Source organism: Cuculus canorus, chromosome 1 (genome assembly GCF_017976375.1).
Source record: "Cuculus canorus isolate bCucCan1 chromosome 1, bCucCan1.pri, whole genome shotgun sequence".
NCBI lineage: Eukaryota > Metazoa > Chordata > Aves > Cuculiformes > Cuculidae > Cuculus > Cuculus canorus.
The window spans coordinates 176225718-176252938 of NC_071401.1; the positions used below are offsets into that span (position 1 = coordinate 176225718).

General features: G+C 41.4%; 1 protein-coding gene across 1 annotated transcript; it reads left to right on the top strand.

The window, feature by feature from the left end:
• Nucleotides 1–5127: 5127 nt before the first annotated feature.
• DBX2 (developing brain homeobox 2) lies at nucleotides 5128–27127 on the top strand. The gene is made up of 4 exons (XM_054082040.1): nucleotides 5128–5583; nucleotides 18173–18268; nucleotides 22898–23085; nucleotides 24973–27127. Exons 1-4 carry the CDS (start codon nucleotides 5298–5300, stop codon nucleotides 25291–25293), a joined length of 891 nt encoding a protein of 296 aa, XP_053938015.1. The 5' UTR covers nucleotides 5128–5297; the 3' UTR covers nucleotides 25294–27127.
• The last annotated feature ends 94 nt before the right edge of the window (nucleotides 27128–27221 follow it).

Here is a 27221-nt window from a genome sequence, read left to right on the forward strand (position 1 = left end):
TAGAAAATGGCAGATAACCATGTTATTAGAAATGTATTTTAATGCGTAGGTCCAGGGCATTTTTTGGCAGAGAACTTCAAGACCAATCTCAAGAAGTGCATGCACATTCTGGTAGGATTTGTGTGTCACTCCTTTAGCTAGAATATGTCACTCCAAAGCTTACAAGCAGAAAAGGAGAAAGAGTACAGCACTATTTTTGCTGGAAAAGCAAAGTTAGAAATAATTAAAAAACAAGTGTCTAAAGTGTCATACACAGAATCCAGTAAAATTACAACTCTGTAGAGCTGCCGTTAGCACGCCTAAGCAAAGAAGGCATTAGAAAAGACCTCTATTCAATTACCTCATCTCTGTCTCCTGCAAGTGTGCGTCTGTTTCTACATCAAGGTTCCTGTTCTTGGCTATATGGAATGAAATGGCAGTAATACAGCTTGAGCACCTCCGGCTGCCAAAGAAGAACATTGTGTGGAAGCACGAAGGCAGACGGCCCACACCGTGTGAGGTCTTCACGCCCAGAAATGGCAGGTGTGCTGCTGTTTTGGTGTATCTGATTTTAATGGAATCTAAAGAGAATTTAAATGACTAATTTATCTTCTTAAATCAGTTTCAGACATTTTATCCATGCTGATTGGAGATGTCTTTGGGAAAACTCTTAGTCAGAAACAGTGCAGTGTGAGTTTGCCCTGGTTGAGGTAGGACTTTCCCTTGCTTCTTTGGAATTATAAGGCTTTTCAGCTGCTGCTGTTACAGGAAATGTACAATGTCTTGGAAAATACATCCTCTCCTGAGGTGCCTAAGCTACCAGTTTCCAACATAGCCTATGCGGTAAAATAAAAGAGCCTCTCCATTATCTTTTGTATACTTTGGAGTAATTTACTGGATTGCAGACCTAAACCTTAGCTGCTTAAACCTTAAGCAGCTGTCTTAGCTAGAGGTTCACCTCAAAGGAAAACGAAATGTATGTAAATCTGGCAAATAATGCCGATGCTGACTTGAGATTGGTAGAGTGTAAAATAAAGAGATTTATAAAGAATTGTTTCTGTTATTTGGATTTTATGGCTGACTGCTGCAGCTTATGACTATCCGTAAATTTGGCAGCTTTAGAAGAAAGTAAGTAAACTGTCAACAGGTTGTTGAGAAATTGGAAAGAAAGTTAAGAGGAACATCTGACAGCTAATATGCACACCTCCCGTTAAGCAAAGGTAAGGTTTGTAAGAAAAGTTTCAACTAAAGGCAGGATTCAGCTTAACATGAACTGCTACAGGGAAGGAGATGCAAGGGAAAGGTTCCTCCAGTTGAAGGATGGAAATGCTATCTGAGAAAGGGCAGAGTTGATGTAGAGGAGCAATCGCTAGGGAGACTTTGATTTAGTTGCACAGATTCTGTGCTTAGTACGTTAAATAAATTGTCTGTCTTGGCAGTAAGACTGTAAGCTCTGCAACCTGAGAAGTGTATCTCTGTTTTCTTCACCTGGTGCAAGCCAAGATAGCCAGTTAAGGCAAACTTTCTTCTCCTTTAGTCCTATTAAGGTAAAAGTAAGTTAATGAATTAGCAACAATCCAAATACAGACTAAGTATCTTCCATGTTTGCAGCACCAAATGAAAAGAAATGAGAGCTACTCACCACATGAATAACATTTTTATGTCCTGTATGCACCCAGAAAATACAAATGCAATGACTTTCTGGGTCCTGCCTAAGGATCTGTCACACATTTCCAAGCTGCATTCACTGGAAAGGATTTGGGTTTAGGGATACCACTACTTTTTACACTCAAATAAGTCCATACTCCAGATCTGAGCAAGGAACCTACACTTTCTTGTAGTGTGCTCTCCAGCTTTTGACAGGTATCTCTTGGGCCTGACTGTACCAAATCATCACATGCCCAGAGAATAAACAGAATTTGCTGTCCACTGCTCAGCAGGGTTACAGATGCGTCCCACAGACAAAGTGCTCAGAGGCTGCCCTGGTTTAATGAATTTATTCAGCTATTCTACTCTGCTGCCTTTACTAAAGCTCACACAACTGGTTTTAGGTCTGCCCTGGGAACGTCTCAAAAAACATTTTCTGACTGTCTTGTTTAAAACCTGGATGAGTTCTCTGATCCAGTTTGCAGTGCTTTGTTGGAAGAGCTATGAAAGCAGAGCCAGAATATGAGTGAGCAGCCGCTGATTAAAATGGGAGAGAGGAAGGGAACTGCTTAAACACTCATTGCAATGAATAGGTTGAACCCTGGAACTCCAGATGAAACCTGACATGAATTGTTAACCCATTGTGTAGCAACCAGTCACTCTCTTCCAAGGAGCAGAGCAAATTGTCAAATGCTACGTGTGTCGGCCTTACATTTCACATAAATGTGCAACTTGCTAATTGTACTTTACTGAACTACACAGCTGAGATTAACACAATAGTAGACACTTTAGGATGAGAAATGGCTTTGGAGAAAACCGCATCCCAAGCCTGTTTTTGAAGGCTACTGTCTTTGACAACTACCTTTTCCTTGGTGAATACCTTTTATTCATGCAGCACAGCTGGATGGAGTAACTGCGCTTTCCCAAGTGCTGAATTATGGTTTTCAGTGTCTCAGGCCCTTGGGAACTCTATGAGAACTTGGTCAGTGTAAGGAAAGACAGAATAAATCCTTAAGCATGGATAAATTCATGAGGGGTAATTGGAAATACAGCTACTTGCAGTGCTCAAAAGCAGGTGCCCTCCTGACCCCTTTCCTTTAGAAACATGATAAATACGTATTTCTGCATCTTATAATCACATGGATCCATATTACCTTCAGATGGACTCTGGGATCCATCAGCCTAGATACTGACCTTTTCTATTGCAAGAGGCTCCAGTCTCAAAATGCTCATCGGTAAAATACTCGCATCAATGTCTTGAGTTTACAAAGCTGAAGGTCTTTGGGTCTGTAACCACAAGTGCTTAAGCTGTGAAAATCCTTTAAGCTAAGAAGAGTTAGAGAATGAGAGTGTGTCAGGGCAAAACGATGAGATATGCCCATCTGGGTCTTCCTTATCCTTGCAGTCACTGCAGAAGACAGAAGGTCAGACTACATGGCCCCGGCACTAGTCTACCTTATGAACTCGAAGGTTCCCATTCACCACAGATAACAACATCGTAGTGTCAACTGAGTAAGTGTCCCAACTCTGGCAGAGCCAATCTATCCAAGGTTATGAAGGAAAGCTTGAGATATCTGAGTGCTTCATCCACACCTTCCAAGGTATTACTTAGGAGCACAGCAGTTAAACAATCCCTTCCATCTGCTGTCTGAGGACACGGAGGAGTCCACATTTCAAGCTGATTTTAACTATGAACTACTTGGACATCCAAGGGGTTATGCTATACAAGAATAAGGGGATTACCTGCTTGACAGGATTTTGAAGGAAATATCCCTGAGATGAGAATGGAGAACAGCTGCTTTGAAATAAAAGGATTTCTCTGCAGAACAGGGAGATGCTTTCAGGTCTTTGGGAATGGCATCCAATTTTAATTTTCTGCATGTGTGTTTCAACTGGAAAATCAGACATCTTTGCCACAATATATGGTTTGCAAGAAAATAAATAAGAATACACACAAGGGCCTGACAGCCAAGAGGGCGAAATGTGTCCTGGCGTGCATCAAACATGGCATTGCTAGCTGGTCGAGGGAGGTGATTGTCCCTCTCTGCACTGGTGCGACCCCATCTTGAATATTGTGTGCAGTCTTGGGTGCTGCAGTATAAAAAAGGATATCAAGCTACTGAAGAGAGTCCAGAGGAGGGCCACAAAGTTGGCGAGGGGTGTAGAGGGGAAGTTGTATAAGGAGCGGCTGAAGTCACTTGGTCTGGAGAGTGGAGACTAAAGGGGGAACCTCACAGCAGTTTACTGCTTCCTCACAAGGGAAGGAGAAGCAGCTGATCTCTTCCTGGTCAGCAATGGTAGGACCCAAGGGAATGGCAGGAAGATGTACCAGGGTAGGTTTAAGTTGGATACTAGGAAATGTTTTTCACTCAGAGGGTGGTGGAGCATGGGAACAGGCTCCCCAGGGAAGCAGTCATGGCACCAAGCCTGACAATATTCAAGGAGCATTTGGACAACGCCCTCAGACACATTTTGTGAATTTTGGGGTTGTCCTGTGCAGGGACAGGAGTTAGACTCAGTGATCCTCTATTCCTTTCTTGTGAGACCCCACCTAGAGTATTCTGTCCAGTTCTGGAATCCCCAACATAAGAAGGATATGGCATTGTTGGAATGGGTCCAGAGGAGGGAGGGCTACAAAGATGATCAGAGGACTGGAGCACCTCTCATGTGAAGACAGGCTGAGAGAGTTGGGGTTGTTCAGACTGGAGAAGGCTCCGAGGGGACCTTATAGCGACCTTCCAGCACTTGAAGGGGCTACAAGAAAGCTAGGGAGGGACTGTTTATAAAGGCTTGTAGTGATAGGACTAGGGGCATTGGGTATAAACTGGAGAGGGGCACATTTAGGTTAGACGTAAGGAAGAATTTCTTCACCTTGAGAGTGGTGAGACACTGGCACAGGTTGTCCAGGGAAGTTGTGGATGCCCCATCCCTAGAGGTGTTCAAGGCCAGGTTGGATGGGGCCTTGGGCAGCCTGATCTAGTGGGAGGTGTCTCTGCCTATGGCAGGAGGGTTGGAACTGGATGAACTTTAAGATGCCTTCCAACTCAAACTATTCTACAATTCTATGATCCCTGTGGATCCCTTCCAACTCAGATCATTCTGCGACTCTGTGAAGGAAGTAGAATGAGAACCACCCCTTCTAAAGCATGTTTACGTCGACACAAAGCATCTCCTGGCGGTGATGCGATTAACAGCGCCTCGCCGACCTTTCATCAGATTTATTGAGGCAAACGCTGAAAATCCAGCGTCGAGTGCAACTCCACGGAAATAAAAAAGACGCCCGGAGGGACTGAGCTAATGACTTCACGGGGGCGCGGGTCGGTGGCACCTCGGAGAGGGCAGCACGGGGGATCTCGCACGTGCAGCCCCGCGCTGGGGCCACGCACGTGGTGGGCGCGCGCACCCGCCGCCATGTCGGGAGGCCGGGGTCGCCCTAAGCGCCCCCGGCCTCCCGACATGGCGGCGGGCGCGGGGGAGCGGCCACCCCCGCCGCGGGCATTGTCGGCCGCGTCCATCACTCGCCGTTCCCTCCTAATGAATGCGCTCGGACACACCTTCCGGGCCCGGCGGAGAGGCGAGGCGACGAGTTCGTCGGCCCCCCGAGCCGCTCCGCTTTTCCCTCGCTTCCCCTCGGGGAGGCGCCCCGTCCCGCCCCGTCGCGGCCCCTCGCTATGCTGCCCGGCGCCCTGCGCTGGGACCTGGCGGGCTCCTCCGCCCTGCTCGACCTGCCCGCCGCGCCGGGATTCGGCAACCTGGGCAAAAGTTTCCTCATCGAGAACCTGCTGCGGGCCGGGGCGCCACCAGGCCCCGCGCAGCTGCGGCCGCTGCCCGCCAGCCCCGTCCCGCTCAAGCTGTGCCCCGCGCCCGGGCAGGGCGGGCCCTGCGCCGCCAGGTGCGCCTGCCAAGCGCCGGGGCCCTGCGCGCCCGCCAGGGGCGGCCTCCCGCCCGCGGCCACAGGTGAGCTGGGGTGCGACGGGGATCGACGGCGGCCGCCACGAGGCGCGCGGGGAGTGCCGAGCCCCGCTGGGTGGGTGCCCTCCTGGGTCGGTGCTGTGCCCTGCTGAGTGGTTGCCCGCTGGGTGGGTGCCCTGCTGGGTGGGTGCCCTGCTGGGTGCCGAGACCCGCTGGGTCAGTGCTGTGCCCGGCTGGGTGCCGAGCCCCGCTGGGTGGGTGCCCCTCTGGGTCGGTGCTGTGCCCCGCTGGGTGCCGAGCCCAACTCGTGCCGTGCCTCGGTGTGAGCCCTGTCCCGCGGGCTGGATGCCGGATGCCGTGCCCCGCTTGGCTGCCGTACCCGGCCGAGTGGGTGTCGTGCCCTGCCGGGTACTGTGCCCCGCTGGATACCGTGCCTGGCCGGTGCATGCCAAGTGCCGCTGCGTGCCGCGCCCCGTTGTGCGCCCTGTCCCGCTGCGTGGGTGCCGTGCCCCGCTGCTGCCGGGGTCTCTCGCCCAGGCTCGGGCGGGTGTGAGCGCAGCCGCTCGGCGGCTTTAAGCTGCGGTCCCGGCGCACCCGCGGGCGTAGCGAGCGCGGTACAGCCCCGTGCCGGCAGCGATGGGCGCTTTTCACTGCCCTTGGTCTCGGCTCTTTTAGGTCAGCTGGTTCTTCACAGCCAGGAGGAGTGGTAAAAGCGCGTTACCGCGAACTGGCGCTCCGGAAAGGTCTGGCATTCCTAGTTTTGGGGGGAAGACGAGCGGTACCGTCCCGCTCGGGAGGCAGCAGCCGCCGCCCCGAGAGCCCCGTTCCCCGTGGAGGGCAAGGGGTGAACGACTGGGCTTTTCCTAACAAACAGAAAATGAATTCGAGCCAAGCGGGCAGTTTTCTGGAAGTTTTGATCAATCCAGGGACGCAGACAAATCTTTAAAGCTGCGTGAAAAGGTCTGCCGCGAGCCGGGGTCCCGGCGCTGAGCAGCGCTTGGCAGGTGCCGGGTCTGCCGGAGCGCAGCGCGTGTTCAGCCGCTCCGGCCGGCGGAACGGGGCGCGGGGGGTCTCCTCCTGCTCCGCCGCCCCAGTAAGCTCTGCCTCTGGGCTGGGAACAAGTCGGGCTACGAAACAGGTTCCTGTTCTTGATTCTGACGATCTTAATATCAAAATGTTTTGTTTGGGCATGAATAGCGTTTTGAAGTATTTTTAGGGATGTGTGTGTCTCTCAGCGATGGAACTGATTGAAGTTGAATTCAAAGTTAATGCATAAAATTCGGTGTTAGACTCACCATGTATATTGTATTTTGCTTTTCTGTTATAATATATTGCTTTATTTAGGCCTTATTTGCTGTCTTCAGCACTTTTATACCTGATAATGCAGCTTTAAATGTATTTGAAAATAAGAGTCATATTTATTGAAGTAAGGCTTTAACTTATGAAGCCAAAAGACTAATTTCAGAACTAGAATCAATAACAGTTGTTTTCTTTTCAAGCATGTTTTTACTTCAGTTATATCCTACGAACTGTTCTGCAAAACCCAAACCAGTGTTTGATCCTTTAGCATGATGTACTTTAAAGGAAGGTAGGAGAGAGTCAAAGAACTGTACATTAGCATTTCTAAATATTCTAGACCTCAGCTGCAGTGGGTGTTATCTTAAGCATATCAGTTATTCAAACATGTTTATTTTAATAAACTGTAGACCAAGCCAGGAAACAGGACAAGTATCATTCTTCTGCAATTAGGTGCATATTCTTCCTCTCAAATAAAAAGAAAAAATAGCTCTGGAGAAAATGCCACGTTTATGTGTACAGAGCACATGTAAAGGGGAGATGGCAGATGTCCAGGCACTCACTGCCGTGGACAAACTTTCCTAAGTATTACAGAAGTTCCTGAATGCCAAGTATTTCAGATGCTTGCTTCCTGGATTAGTTCTTTCTTTGATCGGCCTACAGCGGTAGTCGTATACTTAGCTGTGCCGCAGGTCTGCCTAGTGATTTAGAGTTGGATCCTATGTTTCTTCTGATACAGCAGTTCCCAGGGATTTCAGAGGGAGCTTTGGGCCAAAGCACCAGGCTCTTAAATTTGAGCAGCGAGAAATACTAGATTTCCTCATGCATTGTTCACTCAGAAAAAAAAAAGTCTCCCGTGAGTGTAGAATATGCACAGGGATGGATATATTCTAACAAGGATTTGTTGATTCTGATTTGACTTTTATGTCTTAAAGGGATGAGGGCTCTTAGATGTCTGAACTTCCATAAATGTAAATTAGATGGGAACTGTTCTACTAAGCCAGATTTTGTGGTTTCTAAGGAGACTCTTCTGGCTAGTGTAGGCGTACATGGGGAAACTGCTCAGGCAGGACACGCATTTGTCAGTGAGGCTGGAGTGGTCAGGCTGTGTGTTACGTTTCTTGTTTATACAGTGACAGGCAAGAGAGTTTTGTGACAGAATAAGAATTTTAGCATTCAGGGCCAAATGATGGTGTTTAAACTAGAGAATTCATACTGGGTAGGGGTTGGTTTTTTTTTTAAATTTACTGATTTACGTGAGTATTAATGGATTTTTGTGAGTTTTTTGGGGGATAAACTCTTTTCCTATTTGGACCTCTCAAATCCCATGACATTTGGGAAAATCTTGGTCTACTTACTAGGACTATTGGACATGATAAAAAAAAAATTTTTTTAATGGTTCCAAACTAGCAAGTACTTTATAGATCACGCAGGGACTAAAAGTGCTTTAATAAACTAGCTTGGCATAATCCAGGATTTTTAAAATTAAAAAAATGCTGTAGAAAAGAGGATTGAAAAATAACAGATTTTTTTGAGTCAGTAATCTGCATTGCTCATGTAGTCTGAAATTCTGGTGAGGTCACCAAAAGTTCTCAGAAGAGAAGGAATATGAAATCACACCAGGGACTGAACTGAATAAGCTGAACCTTTTTACAGTTCCAAACCTAACATGTATCCACGGCCCCTAGCAAGGGAAGACATGAAGAAATCACTCCTTTTTAGGGTACCTTTTAACACTTCATAAAAGTGCTAAAGAATGAAAATCCTGTATTCTTTCTGTAACCTGAAAACCTCTTATCCATGGCTGCAAGCAGACCGAGTGGAATGGCACTCTCAATCTGTGGCATCTGGTCATGGTATCTGTTTGCTTTTTAACTTCCTAGCAGAAGAGTTTTATCAGCAAGATTTTATTCCCATAATTTACAGGTTTCAAAGGACTTAGTTTGACAATGTATAGTGCATATCTACATAAGTGTTTTGAGTTCTCCTCCATAATTATCCTAAACGAAAAACTGAAAAAGTACTCTCAAAGTATCGCACCGTGAGATACACCATCTAATGCAAGGACTTGAAAGACATATATTTGTTGTCTGTAAAAGATTAAAATAATGACTTTCCATCATTTCATTGATTTTTTAAAATGAAATGTGGTCAAAAAAATAGTTTTTAAAAATTAATTTTGCTTATTTTAACTTAAGATTGCAACTATGTGAACAAGCAGCATATTACATAAGACTGGAAAGCAGAAGGAGCATTATTGCTACATGATAAACTCACCTGCATTCTGCAATAGTATGCTCATTTATACCAGCTTAGAATTCCCATTGGCTTTCTGGCATCTTGCTCTGAAGTCCCACTGCTGGGCTCAAGGGCTCCAGTGGGCATGGTGAGCACTGTGTTTCTGTCTAGCTGAACTGAATTTCTCTGAACCTGTGTGCTACGGGCCTCATGCTTCTCTTTGAAGACTTTCGCCTTGCTAAAATGTGCTGCCTTTTGGTTTGTGAGAACTTTGTGCCAAGTGTGTATTTGTAGCTCTGACTTCGTAAGGCAGTGTAGAACCTGGTTCTGCTTTTTAAACACTTTCTGTGCAGAGTGTATTCTTCCTGGCTAAAAACTTGAAAAAATGTGTTGTTGTTAAGCAACGTTTCCCAGTGAAAGATACTACAGCCATGGAGCTTGTCCTTGCCCTGCCTCTTAAAGGATGAGGGAAGCTCCGGATAAAAGTTCTGAGCAAACTAATGGACTCTGAAGTGTGGATTTCTGCTTGCTAATCTGAGATTTGTTTCCTCTCCTTGAACTCCTGTCCTGTCTTTACCTTCTGGATAATTTAGAAGACTTTACAGTTTTCTTCAGCATTTTCTGACATAGAAAAATTATCCAGAGGTTGCTGAGATGCATTCTGTTGTAGCACAGGTGCTTGAAAAAGGTCTGTTCCATATCTTTCCTCATGACTGGGTTTCCAGAAGTATTGGCTAACACCAGGCCAGAGTGACCTATGTAAGAAGTACAGAGTTACTTTGCTACTTGAAGTTATTTTCTGAAAATCTCTGCTCTTCTCAAATAATTTGCCCTGGGGAAGGTGAGAGTGAGCACTGTACAGCCTGAATATCGTCACTAGTGGTATGACCGTGAATATGGTCATACGTGGCAAGAATACAGCATTCTGCTTTACTCTTGGCATTTTGATACAGTAACAGAAAACCGAAAAGCACAATGAAACAAATAAAGCAAAAAGAAATGAGGTAACTTGCCTTAAGGTAATCCAGAAAATTGGTAGAATTACAGGCAAAAAAGCCTTTCTCTGCAGTCTAACTCCTTGGAGGGGCGTCAGTTTTTCCCTCTCAGGTGATGGTAACAGTAACTCTGTCCTGCTACAGTCTTAATTTTCATCAATATACTTTATTTCCCATTTTTAATAAAACCTCTTGTGTTTATGACAAGCAGGAGGTACTTGGATTACTGAAATTAGATGTTTTGATTTTTTTTCCTTTATTTCTTATCATCTCTCAGTGACTAAATGCTTATTAATTATTTATTTCAAACCAACTGGCAGTGCAGTGTGTCCTCAAGTGACATGTAACACTGTAACTTTCAGTAAAGTAGAAGGCAGGAAAAAGCCCAGTGTTTCATCTTCACTCCCTCTAAGCCTGTCTAGTCTCTGAAATGTGCTACGCTCACTTGGGCAACAAGTTGTTGACTGAAGTCTCAAGAATTTCATGTTTTGTTGGTGGTTTTCTTTAGGGTAGTGAGATCCATTTGCCATCTCTTCTTACGTCCTGATTGCCAGGAGCATTGAGGTTTGTTTTTAAAGTTTGTCTTTGGAGACAGAGAAGTTTCCCAAAGTATCAACAATCACAAACTGATTTCTCCCTAGTGTAGCATCTTATCCTACTTCCAGGTAACTTTGTGAGTCATTTAATAGAAACGATTTTGGGTGCCCAGCATACCTTAAGGGTGGCTGCAGAATGGCTTTTAAAGGACAAATCTTTCTCCTCATCGTAAGGTTGCCAGAGCTGGACTAGTGCCAGCTACACTTCGACTGGGCCACCAGTCTGGCAGTCTGAACTTAACAGGGAGTACGAGCATTTGCTGGGCAGTGCTCTTGACTTTGGCGACTTTGCTGTGCTACCTCCGGGAAAGGAAAAGCATCTCATGTTTGGTCTTTAGTAAGATGTAAGAACTGCCAGAAGATCTCAAAGCCACACTTGGAAGACAAGTGGTGGGCTTTGTAGAGAAGCAATTCACCAAGGGGAAACCATAGAATCAATTGTGCCTTCAGTTAGTGAAGAAACTTCTGTAAACTATGTTTTGTACTTCAGAACGAGCTGGTCCTCTGAAATCTTGTAATATATTCCTCATGTTTTTAGAAAAGACATGAATATGATAAGGATTAATCTCATCAGGCAAATTCTCTAGTTGAGTACAGATTTCAGGTTTCATTGTACTGTGATTTTTTTTGCATTAACAAATTCCCCTGATTTTGTAAGGCAACTTCTTTGCCTCTATTGTTCACCAGAGGTGTTATGCATTCTTGTATAATACACCTCTGCAAAATAACTCTTACTCTGAATTTTCTAAATGATGCTTTTGGTGTCAGTTATGACCCATACCAGAATTGAGAAGATTTTTTTTGCCAATGAAAACAAGTGCAGGTATATAAAGCAGTAGGAGGCTGTTTCAAATGTCTGATAGGTAGAGCCTGATCCATCTAAAGTTAGACACCTAAATATTTTCAGCATCGTGGGCTGTGTTTCTTTGATGTGGGTCATCATTTGGAGGATGTGACCTTTGCTTTGTGCTGAAAAAGCTCACAAAAGTTTCCTTTGAGAGGCCACCCTTTTCTGAAGTTACATCACATAGTTCTGTTGGCGTTTTGTGTGTATATTAGGGATTTTACCTCTTCTGTATGAATCTTGGGCAATTTGGTGTTGTTTAGACCCCCACCACTGGAATCTTGTGACTGCATGAATATCTCAGATTCCAACTTAAAAAAGTATTTTATTGTAATTCCTTGTCTTGTAAAAAGGCTGAAAAAACTTGTTTGTTAAGAAAAAAAAAAAAATCTGCTGCTTGTTATTTTTTCATTCTAACAACCTTTAGCAATCTTGAGACTTTTGTCTGGTTGGAACTGGCAATGCTGCAACCAGTAAAGACTGGTCCAGGCAGGAAATTCTGGCTGATCTTTGCATACCACTGGAATAAATGTTGCATTTTGGCCTATGGTGAGATTTGGAGTTAAGGCTTCAACAATGAAAAATCAGTGGTTGTCCTCTTGTAGCATATGGCCCTAATTTTACCTTGCTTGAGAAAATTATTAATAAACAAATTGTAATATATTGAAAATCAAATAAAATAATTTTAGTGTCTTCATGGCTGAATTGTATCATTTTTTTGCAGAGTCTTTATGGCTGTACAGGGGATCATGTACTTTTGATGTTACTGATAAAGGATAAGAAGAATGTTATAGTAATTCAGTGGTTTAATAAAAAGTAGACATCTTGTCTAATCTAGTTTTCCAAATACCGTGTCTAATCCATAGCCAATAACAGAGACACCAGCAGAGGATGACACAACTTAACTTCTTAAATTTCTGGTTTAAGGTCAAGAATCATTATGTAGAGCTACTTATGTCTTCTCATTGAGTGTACAAGAGGACCAGACAAGGAGCTTAGACAATATGCTGAACTTTTAGACAGAGAAGTGGCAATAATGCCCTTTTTGACAAGAACTGGTAAGCGAAGTGCTGGAGCATGCTAGCACTTGGGCAGCTTGAAGGAGGAGGACAAAGACAGAGATAAAGATGGGAAATCCACAGCTTTCCAGATTCCCATCTTTCTTCTCAATAGTGAGGCTGTGTAAAAGGCATAGAGAGAGTGGGAGTCGCCTTTATTGCTGACACCAGGAGACCCATGGAGTCTTCAGCAGATGGTGTGGGTGTTGGTTTTTGCTTTGGATTGTCACAGAGGTGAAATCGCACCATGCATTGTCACCAGCCTGAGGCAGCTGTGTTTCCTCAGGTGGAGAAAAAACAAATCAGGCATGTGACTGATGCCTCTGAAAACTGACAGTGACCCATATGATCTCACCTAATCCGCAGCGTGACTCTTGTTAGCTACTACATTGCTATAGATGTAAGGAAACAATGATCATGCTGTTAGCGCATTTCAAGCTCTTTTTGGTGTTACTACTCTGCTGATCTTTGAAAGCCCCACTGAGACCCAATATAAAAATACAAGCTACTTCTCACATCCGCTTGTTGTGTATGATTTCAAAATATATATTTAGAACTTCAAAACTCTTTCTATGAATGTTTGCCAATATTTTAAAATTGATCTGCGTATGCTGCTCTGGTCTGTCCTTTTGGCTTGACTTCCTTTGGGCATTCATGCAGTTGTGTTTTACAGGAATGAATGGGAAGCAAATAGACAGTGACTTTGGGAGTGCAGGAAAGCCAGCTTTGAGGGAAGCTGTACCACAGACTCTTGCAGTAAGTTTTGCTATGTCCATGTGGTGGCGACTGCCTTTGTTGGGGTGTGGCAGCTGCTGCTGTTTCCTTCTCATGGCCAGAGGCTCACCTTCAGTTCGCTGAAATGCTTTGGGGGCACACAACTGCTTGTGGAGCATTGCACTCTAAACACAGTAACTGCTGTGGGCAGAGCCATGGATCATTTTAAGGCCTAGGGCTTGTGGTTCAGGAGCCATGTGGTGCCATGTGGCTCAGCTGGACTACTAATCTGGCAGAGCTGCTGATGGACTGTTTGTAAGGAGCTCTTCATGACTTGATATTTTCCTGCAGCTTTGCAAAAGCCTGCTTTAATCATTCCCAAGAATGGTGGCAAATTACAGTTTACTTGTGCCATGGATGGGGCGCAAAGCATCAAAGTTCCATGGTTGAAATGGGATCATTTTAGTGATAATAGTTTTAATTTGCCTGCCAGGACTGGAGACCAGGTGTCAATGTGGAAAGCAGTTCATGTGGACTTGGTAATACTTTTAGAATTTAAGGGCTGTGTTTATGAAGCTTGAAGTTTGTCTCTTCCTGTGCATATGTTTCTTGTTACCTGGCTCTAGGCAGCTTTCTCAATCACTCTTTGGAGGTGTTTCAGCTCTCTTCACAGGACTATACCACATTTTTATCACTTAGATGTAAAGAACCCCAACAAACTAACAACATCTGCAATGAAGGAGCCCTGAATGGGTACTACCAGAAGTTGCCATTGGTTTGCTTTTCCTCACTAGCCATTTTTCCTTCACCCCTTATCCATCTCCTGCTGATTAATGGCCTACACTATTTCCTGAGTCATTTCACAACACCAGGATTAGGAAAAGCAAACAGTGTCTTGGATAATACGCCATTTTAAAATTACATATCCTTTTGAACAGAACTGTACTTGGGAACCTTAGTCTCAAAATGGTGGATAGTTATTACATTCTGTTGGCATGACTTTTTTAGTATGGGAGGGCTTTTGAATTTATTTTCAGAGCTGTCAGTATATTTTAAAATACCGATATCTGACCTAATGAGTTTTAACACTGGATGAGCTTGAGGTCCATTTGTATGTTTAGTATAATTCTGTTGTCTGTTTGTAAAATACTTTGAATTCACAAAGCTGAATGTTTATGAGCATTATTATTGAAACGTTCCATGTAGCAACAGTGTCAGGAGAATATATCTTTTGTGAAAAAATAGGAATAAATTATTGATTTAATTTTGGATATTTCATCCTTTTATATTTATGACCTGATACATTTTTTTTTTTTACAGTATATAGTATAGTTTCTGGAGTGCCAAAAGCCACTTACTCTGTACTCTGATATTTCATTTTCATGCGTCTGTGAAGCTAAATCTTTAAAGCCCCACTCTTGTAAAATGCTTTGTTCCACACAGCCTCTGTTTTTATGAAATGGGAATGCTAAGCAGAAAAAGAATTAAGTATCTTGAATACCAGTTATTAGGATTTGGCCCACAGTTAATGTGTACTCCACATGTCTGGAAGCAGCAGCTGCTTTTTGCTTACAGTGTACTTCATTCTGGCCAATAAATACAGAACTAATATTCTGACATTTCAGCATTTTTCAGCCTCATGTGAAAGGAAGCAATGCTTGCTTCAGACCGCTTGACCAAGCAGTATTGGTAAAGTAGCCGTGATGCTTATGACCACAAGGTAACAGCATAGGCAATGCTTTCTGTATGTTGTCCTCAGCACTGATAGTTGTTGTGTCATTCCTACAGGTACAATCACAGTATAATGCTGAGTATAATTCTGAAATATGTTAAATATATCCTTTTTCTCTGAGCGGTTTTAATTCTGTTCATGCGGTTTCATGCAGACAATGGAAGCACTTAATACAATGAATATTCTCTGCTCTTTCTATCAAAGGTAAAGAATATACTTGTATGTGTTAGGTAGAAACATTAGCACTTTTCTCTACATAAGGCTCCTAAGGTAGCATTGAATATTCCTGTATTATTTACAGATTTTTTACTCATGTAACTCTGTGTTACTGCCACACACTGGTTGAAGTGTAGCAGCTTCAGTAGATGTGACTTGAGGATGTAGTTTGTTATAGATAACGTAGAATTCACTTGTGCATCATTGTAGTTGGAACATATTAAATAAGTTTATAAACTAGACATACACATTGGCTGTAGATTTAGGGAGACATAATGCCATTGTTTATTCTACAGTATCTAGAATAGATCAGTCCTGAGAAGTGGTCTCAGAAACCACTTGGTTCAGAGTGATATGAGGATATCACCTGCGTCTTATTTCTTAAACAAACGTCCTGTCTTAGAAGGATACGTACTATGCAGACAGAAAAGATGGCAGTTTGTTAATCAAGTAAAATGCCCAAGAAATCCAGAAGCGTGATTTCTATTGACTTGAGCAGAATTAGTGCCAAGAACTCTACTGTTTGCATCATGGTGCTGCACTAACACATTAAGTCATTGCCAGGAACCTTAATGGAAATATGTGGCTTGTTTGGGGTTTCCCTAAGCAAAATGTCTCAAGTTTTGACTCTGATACATCTCCTGACGTTTATGCTTGCAGCTTGCTTGTTGAGAGATTTAGCGAATGGAGAAAACCTGTCCTTTCGTATTCCTCTATCTTTATTTGTAGGATCATGCTACCTATCTGAAGCAATAGCTTATTCAATTCTAATTTATCCGGATATCTCCTGGCTATGTCACATATCATTATGAACACCACGTTATCAAAAAAAGAGCAAGGAACTGGAGAGAGTTAAGAAACCATAACAGGGAATATTAAGGACATGCCCACATATCTGACAAAAATTGTATGGTATGAGTAAGGTGCTCGAGCAATGATTAAGGGGAATAAGGCATTATAGCAGTCAAGGAATATTTGACACATGTGAAAAGGAAGCAAAGAAATTGAGTGTATTTCCTTCAGTATAAGTTGTTGTATTGCTAGAAGTGGATGACTGTAAGGGAAAGTTGTTATTGGCATGAGGAACGTGCCTCCCGAGGAAGGGAAGAGAAGCACTTCACTTAGGAGTTTGGTAACAGCATCAGATAATGTGTTTTATCTCCTGCTAATGTTTTGTCAAGAACAAGCTCTCATTTCTAGGAGGATGGCTGAGTTTTGCTTGCAGATGTTTTCCTTCTCTATCTCCTGTGCTTCTTCAGTTACAGTTTAATCCTTTTCAATTTATACACCTCATCAGTTGCTTTGAAGACCCTTGGATATGTAAGATAGGTAAAATTTGGCTGCATGTTCTTGACTCCTTTTAGATCTTTAGGACACATTTGATGGTCTCATGTGAAAGAGAAGCTTTAGAATCCTAACGGCTGATGTAAACCATTCCTTTCAATAAAAGTTTTGCAAGCATGCACCTCAAAATAGGCAATTAGTGTCTCTTGGAATATGTTTCTGTTTCATTAGAAACAGTAAAGTGTTGTTGAAAAGCCGTAGTAATGAAACACTTATCAATTTGCAATTGTAATTACAGTTGAAGAAATTTTCACCAAAGCTCAGGCAAAAAATAGAGGTAAATATGTTCAAAGTTCAGAGTTAGGCTGCTACAGCAATAGCCTATAGCTTTGAGAGATCAAATTTGAATATCAGAGACGTTATTAAGATGTACTCAAGAACCTAATTTTGGATGATTTTTAAATTTTAATTCCAGTAGAAAAATTAAAAAAATAAGAGCATTGCTGATATATATTTATCAATTTAGCTATCTTTCTTCCTGATTATTTATTTCTTATTTCTTTTAATCTAAGTATGCAGTTACTTTTTTTTTTAATTAATCAAGTTATTTATAGGAAAGTAGAAAAACTACAGTTCAAAGTCTACAGCTGTTTATTTTCTTCCTAAACCAGGAGAGGAAAGTGGCATCAGTGCTTTGATGCTGATAACATTTTACAGGTTTGCAGTTCTAGCAGGCATCATGCCTGTATTTTCGAAAGAAAAAAACCACAAGATTCATAGTTACTATAGGCAGAAATAAAAAGGTTATTAAGATTAATGGAAAAGCCTATGAGTTTTATTAAAAAAAAATAAAGTATTATTAGAAAACTTAAGACCTGTTCAAGATTTGGAAGTACTTTACAGACACAACAGAGTCTTTTGATTCATTGATTCAAAAAATTTTATAGGAATTTTACCAAGTATTATCTAATTCTATGGGATGATTTTGCAGTTTTTTACTGTATTAAGCAGATCCTTCTTCAGCAAGTGGTTTATTTAAATTTAGGGCACTTTCCCTGCATGCATGACTTTACCATCAGGATAGCAGGATCAGGCCCCGTAGCTTGTGCCTGTAGGGATCAGCTGGGTTGTCTCATTGCATTTCATAGAATTTATTCATGAAAGTTTCTTATTTATTAAAGACTTCATTGGTTTGAGTACTAATAACAGCTTTGAACTGCAAGCAGAAGAGACAGGATTCACTTTTAGATTCTGTTTTTCTGGGATATGATACCCTAGAGTTATTTAACTTTTTCAGATACATTATACTTGTTATTTCAACGATATGTTAATTAAACAATGTGTTCAATCCCAATACTTTGGGAAAAAAGCTATAATTATAAGAATAACAGAAGTAAGTTTCAAATATGCAGTTTCATTCTTACAATAAATATATTGAGAGTATTGCATATTGTATTTAAGCTACCCGTGTAAAATAACCTTGCTAAATTAAAGAGCAATTACTTGGTTTATCATTGTTTGCCTTAAAAATATCACCATCTTGAAAAAAGGAAAAAGAACTTGTGGGGCAGGACTTTACACACTGACTTTTTGGAGGACTGTTGTTATGAATATCACCTAAGCTCAATGGATAATCAATTAGATCTGTGCTTTCTTTGCAGCTCTTTCCAAACACTTTTTTCTCCGAGCCCCGCCATTCTACTCAGCATGCTGCGGTGGGTCCTGTCAGCACCCTGCATCCCCCACTGCTTTTCCAAGTAAGTTTTTATGCTTCATCAGTAATGCTTGAGTTATTCTGTAAACCAAAGCAGCAGGATTTAATGTGTTCTGGAAAACTAATTGGTGATGCAATGGCAGCAGCTAATTCCTTAGTAAAATCACAGCAATCCTATTCAGAGGGTTTCCAAAGATTTATCAAACTTAAGTACACTGAGCAATTGTGAGAGGTTTCTAATGGCATTGAGACACCCAGACAGAGCTAAACTAGGAAAGCTCCTTGTTTTCATTTTGCTGGAAGAGATTCTTTAAAATCAGTAACTCTTTTAAAAATCTGTGTCAATAAATATTTGCAAATAAGAAAAGAAAAGAGCTGAAAGACCTTAAAATGGATGCTGCATTTAATGTCTGTTAAGGATAAATTATGATTCAGGAGCCCTTAGCATTATTGAAATAAAATAGTCATTCTTTTTGTAGTAGTCAAATGCATACATGTTTAATTTGTTTTTCTTTTTTAATTATAATGTAAGACATTGAAGAAGTAACTTGAATTTTGGCCAGTGTATACTATACACTGAAGATTAAGACCTGGAACACACTTCCATTTAATCCAAATCTAAATTTAACCTTGTTGGGGAAGTTTGCATGCCATAGTGTAAGAATGGATAGTCATGTTTTTATGTATCTATTCTTGTTTATGGCAGAAATACAAACGGAAGTGTTTCCTTGTCCTTGAAAACAGAGAAAAAGCCCCAAAGCCATGTGTCAAATCCAAATGAAAATTGGAGCTTATGCATGTTGTAGCATATACTTTTTTTATCACAGTTGCATTCAAACCCTTCCTGACTATGTGCATGTGTTTTATGAATGTTTCAGAAGGGCAGTTGCTAAGTTGAATGATTCTTGACAAGTGAGGCAGCAAATGCTGGCAGTTTAATGAGCTGCAAGTTTCTGAGCACCTCTTTAGGGGGCTGACACTTTCCCACAGAGCGTTTTACATGGCCCCGGCTCTTCCACAATGGCTGACAGCACCATGACCAATCACCACTTTCACTTTACTCATCCACACGCGACCTCACCACAATTTTTCACTGTGCAGATGAACTTTAGGAACCATTTCACATTGAAAGGGCCTGGGCAAGGGTCAGTTGCCCTTTTGTGTGGCCATAAAGCAATACTCTATGTGCCAGTCTTTTCTCCTGTCTCACATTCCAAGAGATTTTCTGGACACCATTTAAAGCACTTGACTGAAAAATAAAGCAGTGAATGAAACTGACTTTTATAGACTCATTCTAGCTCATCTTCCCATATAACCCTGTCTACCTGAAAAGGGATTTAGTGGATGAGCTGAGTGTATACAGGGACTTGCTGAATACATAGGCCCATTATCAACTGTGGGGATTGTTTATTAACCAGGACTGATACACTACTATTTTGGAAGTGACCTATTAATTGTCCATTTAACTAGAATGTATTGAATTCAGATGAAAAAATGGAAAGCATGACTAAAGCTTTTACTTGCTCCTTCAAGGTGGTCTCTGCCATGAAGGCAAATGAAGATTGTTCCACAGATTAAGAGGACATTTATCACTATATATTAGGATACAAAGGAAAGACTTAAGAAAAAATGAAGCAAAACAAAAATTGAATGAGCAGCATAGGAAACCGCTGATAACAGATTCACATTTATGTCAGCAGAACATGAAACCTTTTGATGCACATTTAGAGAATGGGTTGCAAACTGACATTTCATTTTGATGGAATTGTTGAAATGTATGAACAACTGCTTATCCTGATGTACTGAAAAATCCTTTAATCCACAATCCAAAATTTCATTTTTTATATGAGCAGTCAGAATGTGTTTTGGAATATGACGTATTCTTTAAAAAATTCTCTAGGCTAGTCGATTGGAAGTGAGTATTCAATTATCCCAAACACAGTATTCAATTTTTTTGAACCAGTCGCTGTTTGCTAGCGCTTGTGAGCATTCTGCTTATCATTAAATTTTGTTTAGTTAATCTTTTAAAATCAGTCGCATATTGTGCCTTAGAGCACAGTTCTTCACTATTAAGTTAGTCTAATACAGGTGTTAAGCTGTACTGCATGTACGGGAATTAATTGGTGCCTCGGGGCTCTGGCAGGAGGCTCTTTGCTGATTGACTGTTAACAACCAGCCAGGCAAGACAAATTTTAAGGGGTCACATAATCTGGCATCTTCTGTCCTTCACTGACAACTCCATTGTGGAATGGAGGCTGGGTGGCAAGGACCAGCCCTGTTACGCCTCTTCCCTCACTGGTGTCTCTCGTCCTGCGGTGAGGATGAGAGAAGGCACCAGTTCTCCTGCTGTCAGAATGCACCTTCCAGTGAACTGGAGAATGGCTGATCATTCATCATCAACTACTCAAAGGCTATCTGGAAAAAGGTACCTAAATTCACTGAACTCCATCAAAGACAGAAAACGTTTGAGGAAGAAGGATTGGTGTTTGTCCCCAGCTTTGTGGGCAGGATAGGAGCTCAGGGTGGGGGTCATGAGGGGACTACGTGCTCCTCAGAGAAATATGAACCCAGCTTGCCCTTTGCAGAAACCTCCATCATGGCTTTTTGACTTTTGTTCTGTAGATAGTTTATTTTGATTTTAATGGAGTCTGACTGTGTCTCATTGTGTCATAAATATCAGGACAGTAACCAATAGGGTTATAATTTCTGTATTTGATCTCAAATACAATTTTGAAAATTGAAATACATCTGTATAAATTTAGACTTCTTTATATTGTGACATTTTAAGGCATAGTAATTGCTTTTTGCCACAGGCCGTTAAGGGAAACAGATGTAGGGATGGGTTCTTAAAATGTAGAAACATTCAAGAAAGGCTCATCTAGCAGAATAAAACAGTCCCTAAATTTGTAATATTTGATAGTGGCTGTGTTTTTTAGGAAAGGGTCATTGTTTACTTGCTGAGGCAGGATACAGGGGTAATGTATACAATATCAAGCCAGTCACACATGCACCACAAGAGCGTTCAGTCAACTAAATACAACAGTTGTACAAATACAGTATATACACGTGTACACTTTTGTTTCTCAGCATTATACATATCTACAGTATCCTCAGTGTATGTGTGTTTGTTTCTCTCTGAGTACTTGAAGATACACGTGCCTATGTATATATGTATAATATACAGAAGTACAAATGTGGTGTAGCCCCAAGGAACAGTTTGTGAAAGCTGCATCTGGATTTAATTAGTGTTTTCAAGAGCACTATATCTATTGATCAAATGTATTTAAATCCCCCCACTGTTACAGCTGACTAGAACAGATAGAGTTTTTCATGAAAAAATGTGCAGTCTTTTAGAGAATCTGCTTTATATGGGGAATTTGTCATTGACTTTGATATGGAAATGATCAGATCCTTGACACAAATTGAACAGCAGCACACCTTTGCAGCTGCTCTAACTATAAACTAGGACGGCAATCTTGGACTGTGTATATGGGAGGTGGACAACAGGAGGACATTTTGCACCCATAGAGCATGACTTGCAAGCAATACAAACCGAAGCCACCTTTGTGGCTCATAGAAAGATGGTGCATGTCAGTGGCTATATAGCTATGGCACAGGTTTCTGAATCAAAGGACAGCTTTTTCCTGGCTTGCTTGGAACTGCCCTGTGCAATTATCCCATCCAGTGCTTGGCCACAGGCCCTATTCAGCTGACCGCCAGTAGTGCTCTGTGAGCGAGCATTTGGGTAAGTCGGAAGTGCTGGAAGTGTACCAAGCCTTGCCAGGGACTTCTCCCCACATACCATATTTTGCGAGGGTGGGGGGAGCATAGGAAAGCACTATGGCTTTAGGCTCCATTGAGTGTGAGGAAGGTGAGAGATTTATCTGGATTTGAGTTTTCTGTGCTCTTTGTGAGGCCAGTGAAGGGACAATATGAACACAAACACTTCTCCACTGCTCCTCTTTCCCCCAGCTCTGAGGCTGTTTTCCAGGTTAGGGTTCCCTCTAGGCATGGATCAAGGGGATGTGACAGGATTCATTGAAAACTGCCCACCCAGGACTTACTATGAGATGTCAAAGGATTAGAAAGCAGACTGAAAGGAGTAAGTTCAAGTACTCCCCAAATCCTGTAATAAAGAAATTGCTGTCGTTTCCAGAATGAGTAAGTGAATGGCCAGGGATTTTCTGAGAAATAGTTTATTTTGAAAGCCTTTCATTAGTTAACAAAAATAAAGAAAACCTATTTATCTTCTTTGAATCAGTATTACAGACCACTTTTTTCTGATTCTAAATTTCACACAAGGAGAAAATAAAATCCAAGGAAAACTTACTGCAGTTTACTCAGTGATGATAACATGCAAAGGAAAGTGGAGAAGTTTCTCCCTGATTGTATTTGAATTTTACAGTGATGTGGGCCTTGTGTTCATGTTCTTCTATGAACTCATCTGATTTACTTTTTACTATGTCAAGGGGAGACTTTTGACCACTGACAACACCTCTAGATCCAAGTGAGGATTTAATTCTTAATGAACATGACTGAAGCATTACAACACACTTACAACACCAACAAATCAAAAATAGGACAGTAGTCTGCTAGCATTAAAATGAACGGCACTTAATATTTCTCTGATATGCGTTAGATATTATGTGAAACTCTCATCCGTTTCCACTAGGAGAGGAAAGTGTCCTGCCTCTTCTGACCCAGGAGTCTAACTCCAAAGCTCGGAGAGGTATATTAAGAAGAGCTGTCTTTTCCGAAGACCAGAGGAAAGCTTTGGAGAAAATGTTTCAGAAACAGAAGTACATCAGTAAAACAGACAGGAAGAAACTGGCCGTTAACCTGGGTCTGAAGGAGTCTCAGGTAAGGAATGACAAAACATCTGTGACTGTCTGTCTTTTGAGGAAAAATCTTTAAAATGGCTTTGAAGAAGGAAAACTGAACAGCACAGGGACAACCCTGAGCTCCTTCACTGAGTGAAGACCTCAGAAAATCAATGGTAGTTTTAAGTCAGCAACGCTTGAATAGGTTCCTCGTTTATTTCCTGAAGGTGTACATTCAAAAGTTGATCACTGCATTTTCACACAAAATGGGAGAAACATGACCTCTGCATTCAATTTCAAGCTCCCATTTTGCTGTCTTACAGAGCCCCCTTAGGAGCTTTGGGAAATACGCTCCATCCCTCTGTCTGATTGGCAATGATCCAGGCAGGAAACAGCAAGCATAGAGCCTTCCTGCATTCCTCTGAGCACCCTTTGCGTTTGCAGATGAACAATTAGTAACAATTCAATCAACAGCACTTGCTCTGAAACCATTCTGCCCAAGAGACAGGCAACCATCCCTACAGAAAGAAACTTAGATGCACAAGGAAAGAGATCCTCAGAGCTGAGAGAAACTGTAGGAGGAAAAATTTTGCAGGATGACCTTTTAAAATACTCCCACTTTACTTACCAGTTTACATTTCATGGGCTTTTTCGTAGTCTGAGTTGGCCAACTGCAGGACTGCAGAGCTTAGCTGAGGGTTTCATGCCTATAGTGAGTTGTTCTAACTGAATGAGTATTTTAATGGTGGTGCTGAGTGGCAGGAGCCCAATCTGGAATCTCAGGGCCTGACCTAGCTGAAAGAAACCGGAAAAAAAAAGGCTTGTGAGGGCATGTAGCAGCTGAAAATGAACTATTTCAATTAAAATGCTCAATTCCACTCACCACTGTGCTGCCTAAAAATGTCCCAATGTGTACTCAGATTCCTAATATTACATTTATTTCCTGGAGTGTTTCTTTTGTGGTCTTGATATTGAAGAGACTCCATGGGAGTGAAAAACAATGGGGTGACACATAGATAACAACTATCACTACAGGAAAATAATTTCATGATAATGACAGACCAGACGATAGCTATGGGTTTTTTTCTTCTTTTCCTCGTGAAAGGAAGAGTATTTGCTGTGCCATTTAACGCTCTGAAAGCATAGCCCACTTGTCTTCATACCAAGTATCTGAATAGTAGATCTAAATGCAAATTCTTAAGGGAAGATAGAACAACCTGAAAAGTTTGATTGATCTCCTCCTATTTCTTCTCTTTATGTGAAACCAGTTCCTACATATATATATATTTCCCTAAGCTTTTCCCAGCATTTCATAAATGCTTTTGAACATTTGTGATCAAGCTTTGCAGCTCGATGTTTTTGAAAAAGTGATTTTATCTCAAAAGCACATGGATTCCAGGCAGCTCTTGGAAAACTGCTGTTAGACAGACAAAATGACTGTAACTCCTCACTACGGTGTTGTATGTCATTTTGAAGCTATATAGCCAAGCTGGTTTTAGCTGCGCTCGTGAATGGGACAGTCATAGTTCTCAGAGCCTCCTTTAAATAGAGGGCTTCACGTTGCTAGTGATATCACTTAGTTTTGTTAATAGCAATGCTAATTTACTCTGAGAATCCTTTTCTGTCTCAAAGGATGTTGCTATAGGAATTGCTCTGTCCCTTGCCGATGGGCTACCCTCTTTCCAGTCTGAGCCAAAGAAACACCTGTTTGAGGTGGGAAAAGTCAAGGAGAGTAATTGGCTCAGCTGTAGTAAATAGTGATAGGAAAATCCTCAGATACTGTCAATCAGTCATCATCACTAGATCTTATTAAAAATTAGTAAGGAAGGAAAATGAAATTAAACGGATGGTGAGAAAAAAAAAGCCTTGTTAGGGAACAGTTGTCTGAAGAAAGAATGATAATAAACTCTCATTAACTTGCAAACAGGTGAAAATTTGGTTTCAGAATCGAAGGATGAAATGGCGAAACTCCAAAGAAAAAGAAGTACTTTCAAACAGGTGTCTCCAAGAAGAAAGTCTACAGGAGAACTACCTCTCACGATCCACCGTGAATTTTACCTCCCCGTGCCCATCTATGTGGGAAGTGTCGCAGGAGCAGGCAAGTCCAAGATGGAGGGAGAATTCTCCAGGAAATTCTGAAAGACTGACCAGTGCACAACCACCTCCAAGAGCAAATTCATCACAGAGCTCCCTGTATTTGTATCCTGACCAAGACACAGTGAATAAGGCAGTTACATCATCAGCCTAAGGAAACAAGGGCAGTTTGTAAATTGAGTGGAGAGCACAGGCTTCAAATGAGCAATCTTCTAAGACTAACAATATTTGGACATTGTAAAGCTAACTAGTTTATGCCTCATAAATTTGCTAAAGTCTAACACCATTAAAATGACAAACAACTAATGATTTAAGAAGTGTTCTTCCATACTCAGTCTTTTCTTGTGTCTTATCCAGTCTTGTACTGACCTTAAAAGTCAAATAGGATCTGATGGTAAGTAAAATGAAGCGAAGAGCATGAAGCTGAAGTCATGCTGTGGTTTATACATCTGTATACGATATTCATTAAAAACACACTGATAGAGAATCACTTTTTTCTCTCATTGCAGTCAGATCAATTAATTTCTTTAGTGCACCAGATGAGAATAACCAAGTTTCCCTCAAGATTGTAAGTTCCTTTGGGTTCTTTGTGAAATTCAGTAAACGACACAATAGGTTCGTATTAGACATATGTAAGCATTTTTAGTATGCTTTCTCCATCTGTCCTCATCTGTATCAGTATTCAGTTAGGTTAAATAGCATGGTCACAGGTTAGCTGATATCCCTGGTAAAGTATGCAATACTAAAAGACAACCAACCAACCCTATAAAACATTCCATGCATCGCTTTGATGTGTATACTGAACGTATACTGGGAAACACAATTCACTAACTCCTGGCTTTTCTCCTAGGGATGAACTGAACTCTGAATTTCAGTGGCTTTTGTCAGACTGTTAGTGAAATTTCTTGCAATGCCTTCTGTATTTCAGAACTGTGATGGCAGTGTGCAGAATTGTTGCCCAAATGCACGAAGCAACAGGACTATAACTGGAAAAACTGCTACTATAGCCATCTCTGAGAAGTACTTAAGGTGATGGCATAATGCAGTAGCCTTTTTCCTGACTTAGTCCTATTTAAACTGGTGCCAATAAGTACACATTGGCATATGTCTGTATCAAAGACAGGACAGTATTCCGTGTAATACAGGTAGCTTCAAATAATATTATTAAAACTGCTTTGCTTAAAATGATTTGCTTCCTTCATCCACTTTAAGGAAATCACTCTGTGGATTGAGGTATAATTTTTTGTTTATTTGAAAGGCTTTGTAGCTTGAAATGGGAGCAGAACTTTTTCGTCTTTATCACACTTTCTTGAATGCATTTGTTGAGAAGAAAGAACAAAGGTATATTATGTTACAGGCAAAACCTTTTGATGAACATTATAGTTTTATCAGGACTATTTAATTTCTGTCAGATTCATATATTTTATAGTCAAAAGAGATGATTATGATAATGTAGTCTAGCTTTCCTCGTCATGCATACCATGAATGTTTCTAATTATTCTTTCCTTGAGGTCCAGAGCTTTTTGAACTGTATCATACGCCTTTCAAAAAGCCATACAATTGTTATTTAACATTTTACCTTTTGGTGGATGATTTACTGTTCCCCTTGTTATGTTGTATTATCTGGGAGGTGAAATTCAGATAAATTTGCAGCTAAAAAACTTGAGACTGAAGTGATGAGACTTGTATCAAAAACTTGATGCATGATAGGTGAGTTTTGTATCCTGCCTTGTGCTTGTCCTGCCTTCTAAGTGGCGAACTGTGCAGTGCTACTTTTGCACTGTTTGCCACTCTTTGCACGTTATTTCGTATGCTTGTTTTAAAGAAAAAAGAAATTACAGAAAAATTAGGAAGTCATCTCTTGCTGTGGTTACAAACCCTCATTAGCGTAATGATAGCCTAGATACCTACCTTCAGAAGGCACTTGAACACACTTAGTAGGGCATGTTACACACTATTTAATAATGTGAGTTTATTCTTCTCTTGCAATTGAATCCCAGACCAACTTATATTCTGCCTAAAACCTTTAGGGGTGGACAGACAGATTGCAGGCACATGGGGATAAATTTACTGTCCAGTTGT

Bases quoted from the DNA above. Each gene is read 5' to 3' on its own strand.
- DBX2 (XM_054082040.1), top strand. From the start codon at position 5,298: ATGCTGCCCGGCGCCCTGCGCTGGGACCTGGCGGGCTCCTCCGCCCTG. The intron at 18,269-22,897 runs GTAAGTTTTTAT...CGTTTCCACTAG, and splicing joins ATCCCCCACTGCTTTTCCAA to GAGAGGAAAGTGTCCTGCCT. The intron at 23,086-24,972 runs GTAAGGAATGAC...ACTTGCAAACAG, and splicing joins TGGGTCTGAAGGAGTCTCAG to GTGAAAATTTGGTTTCAGAA.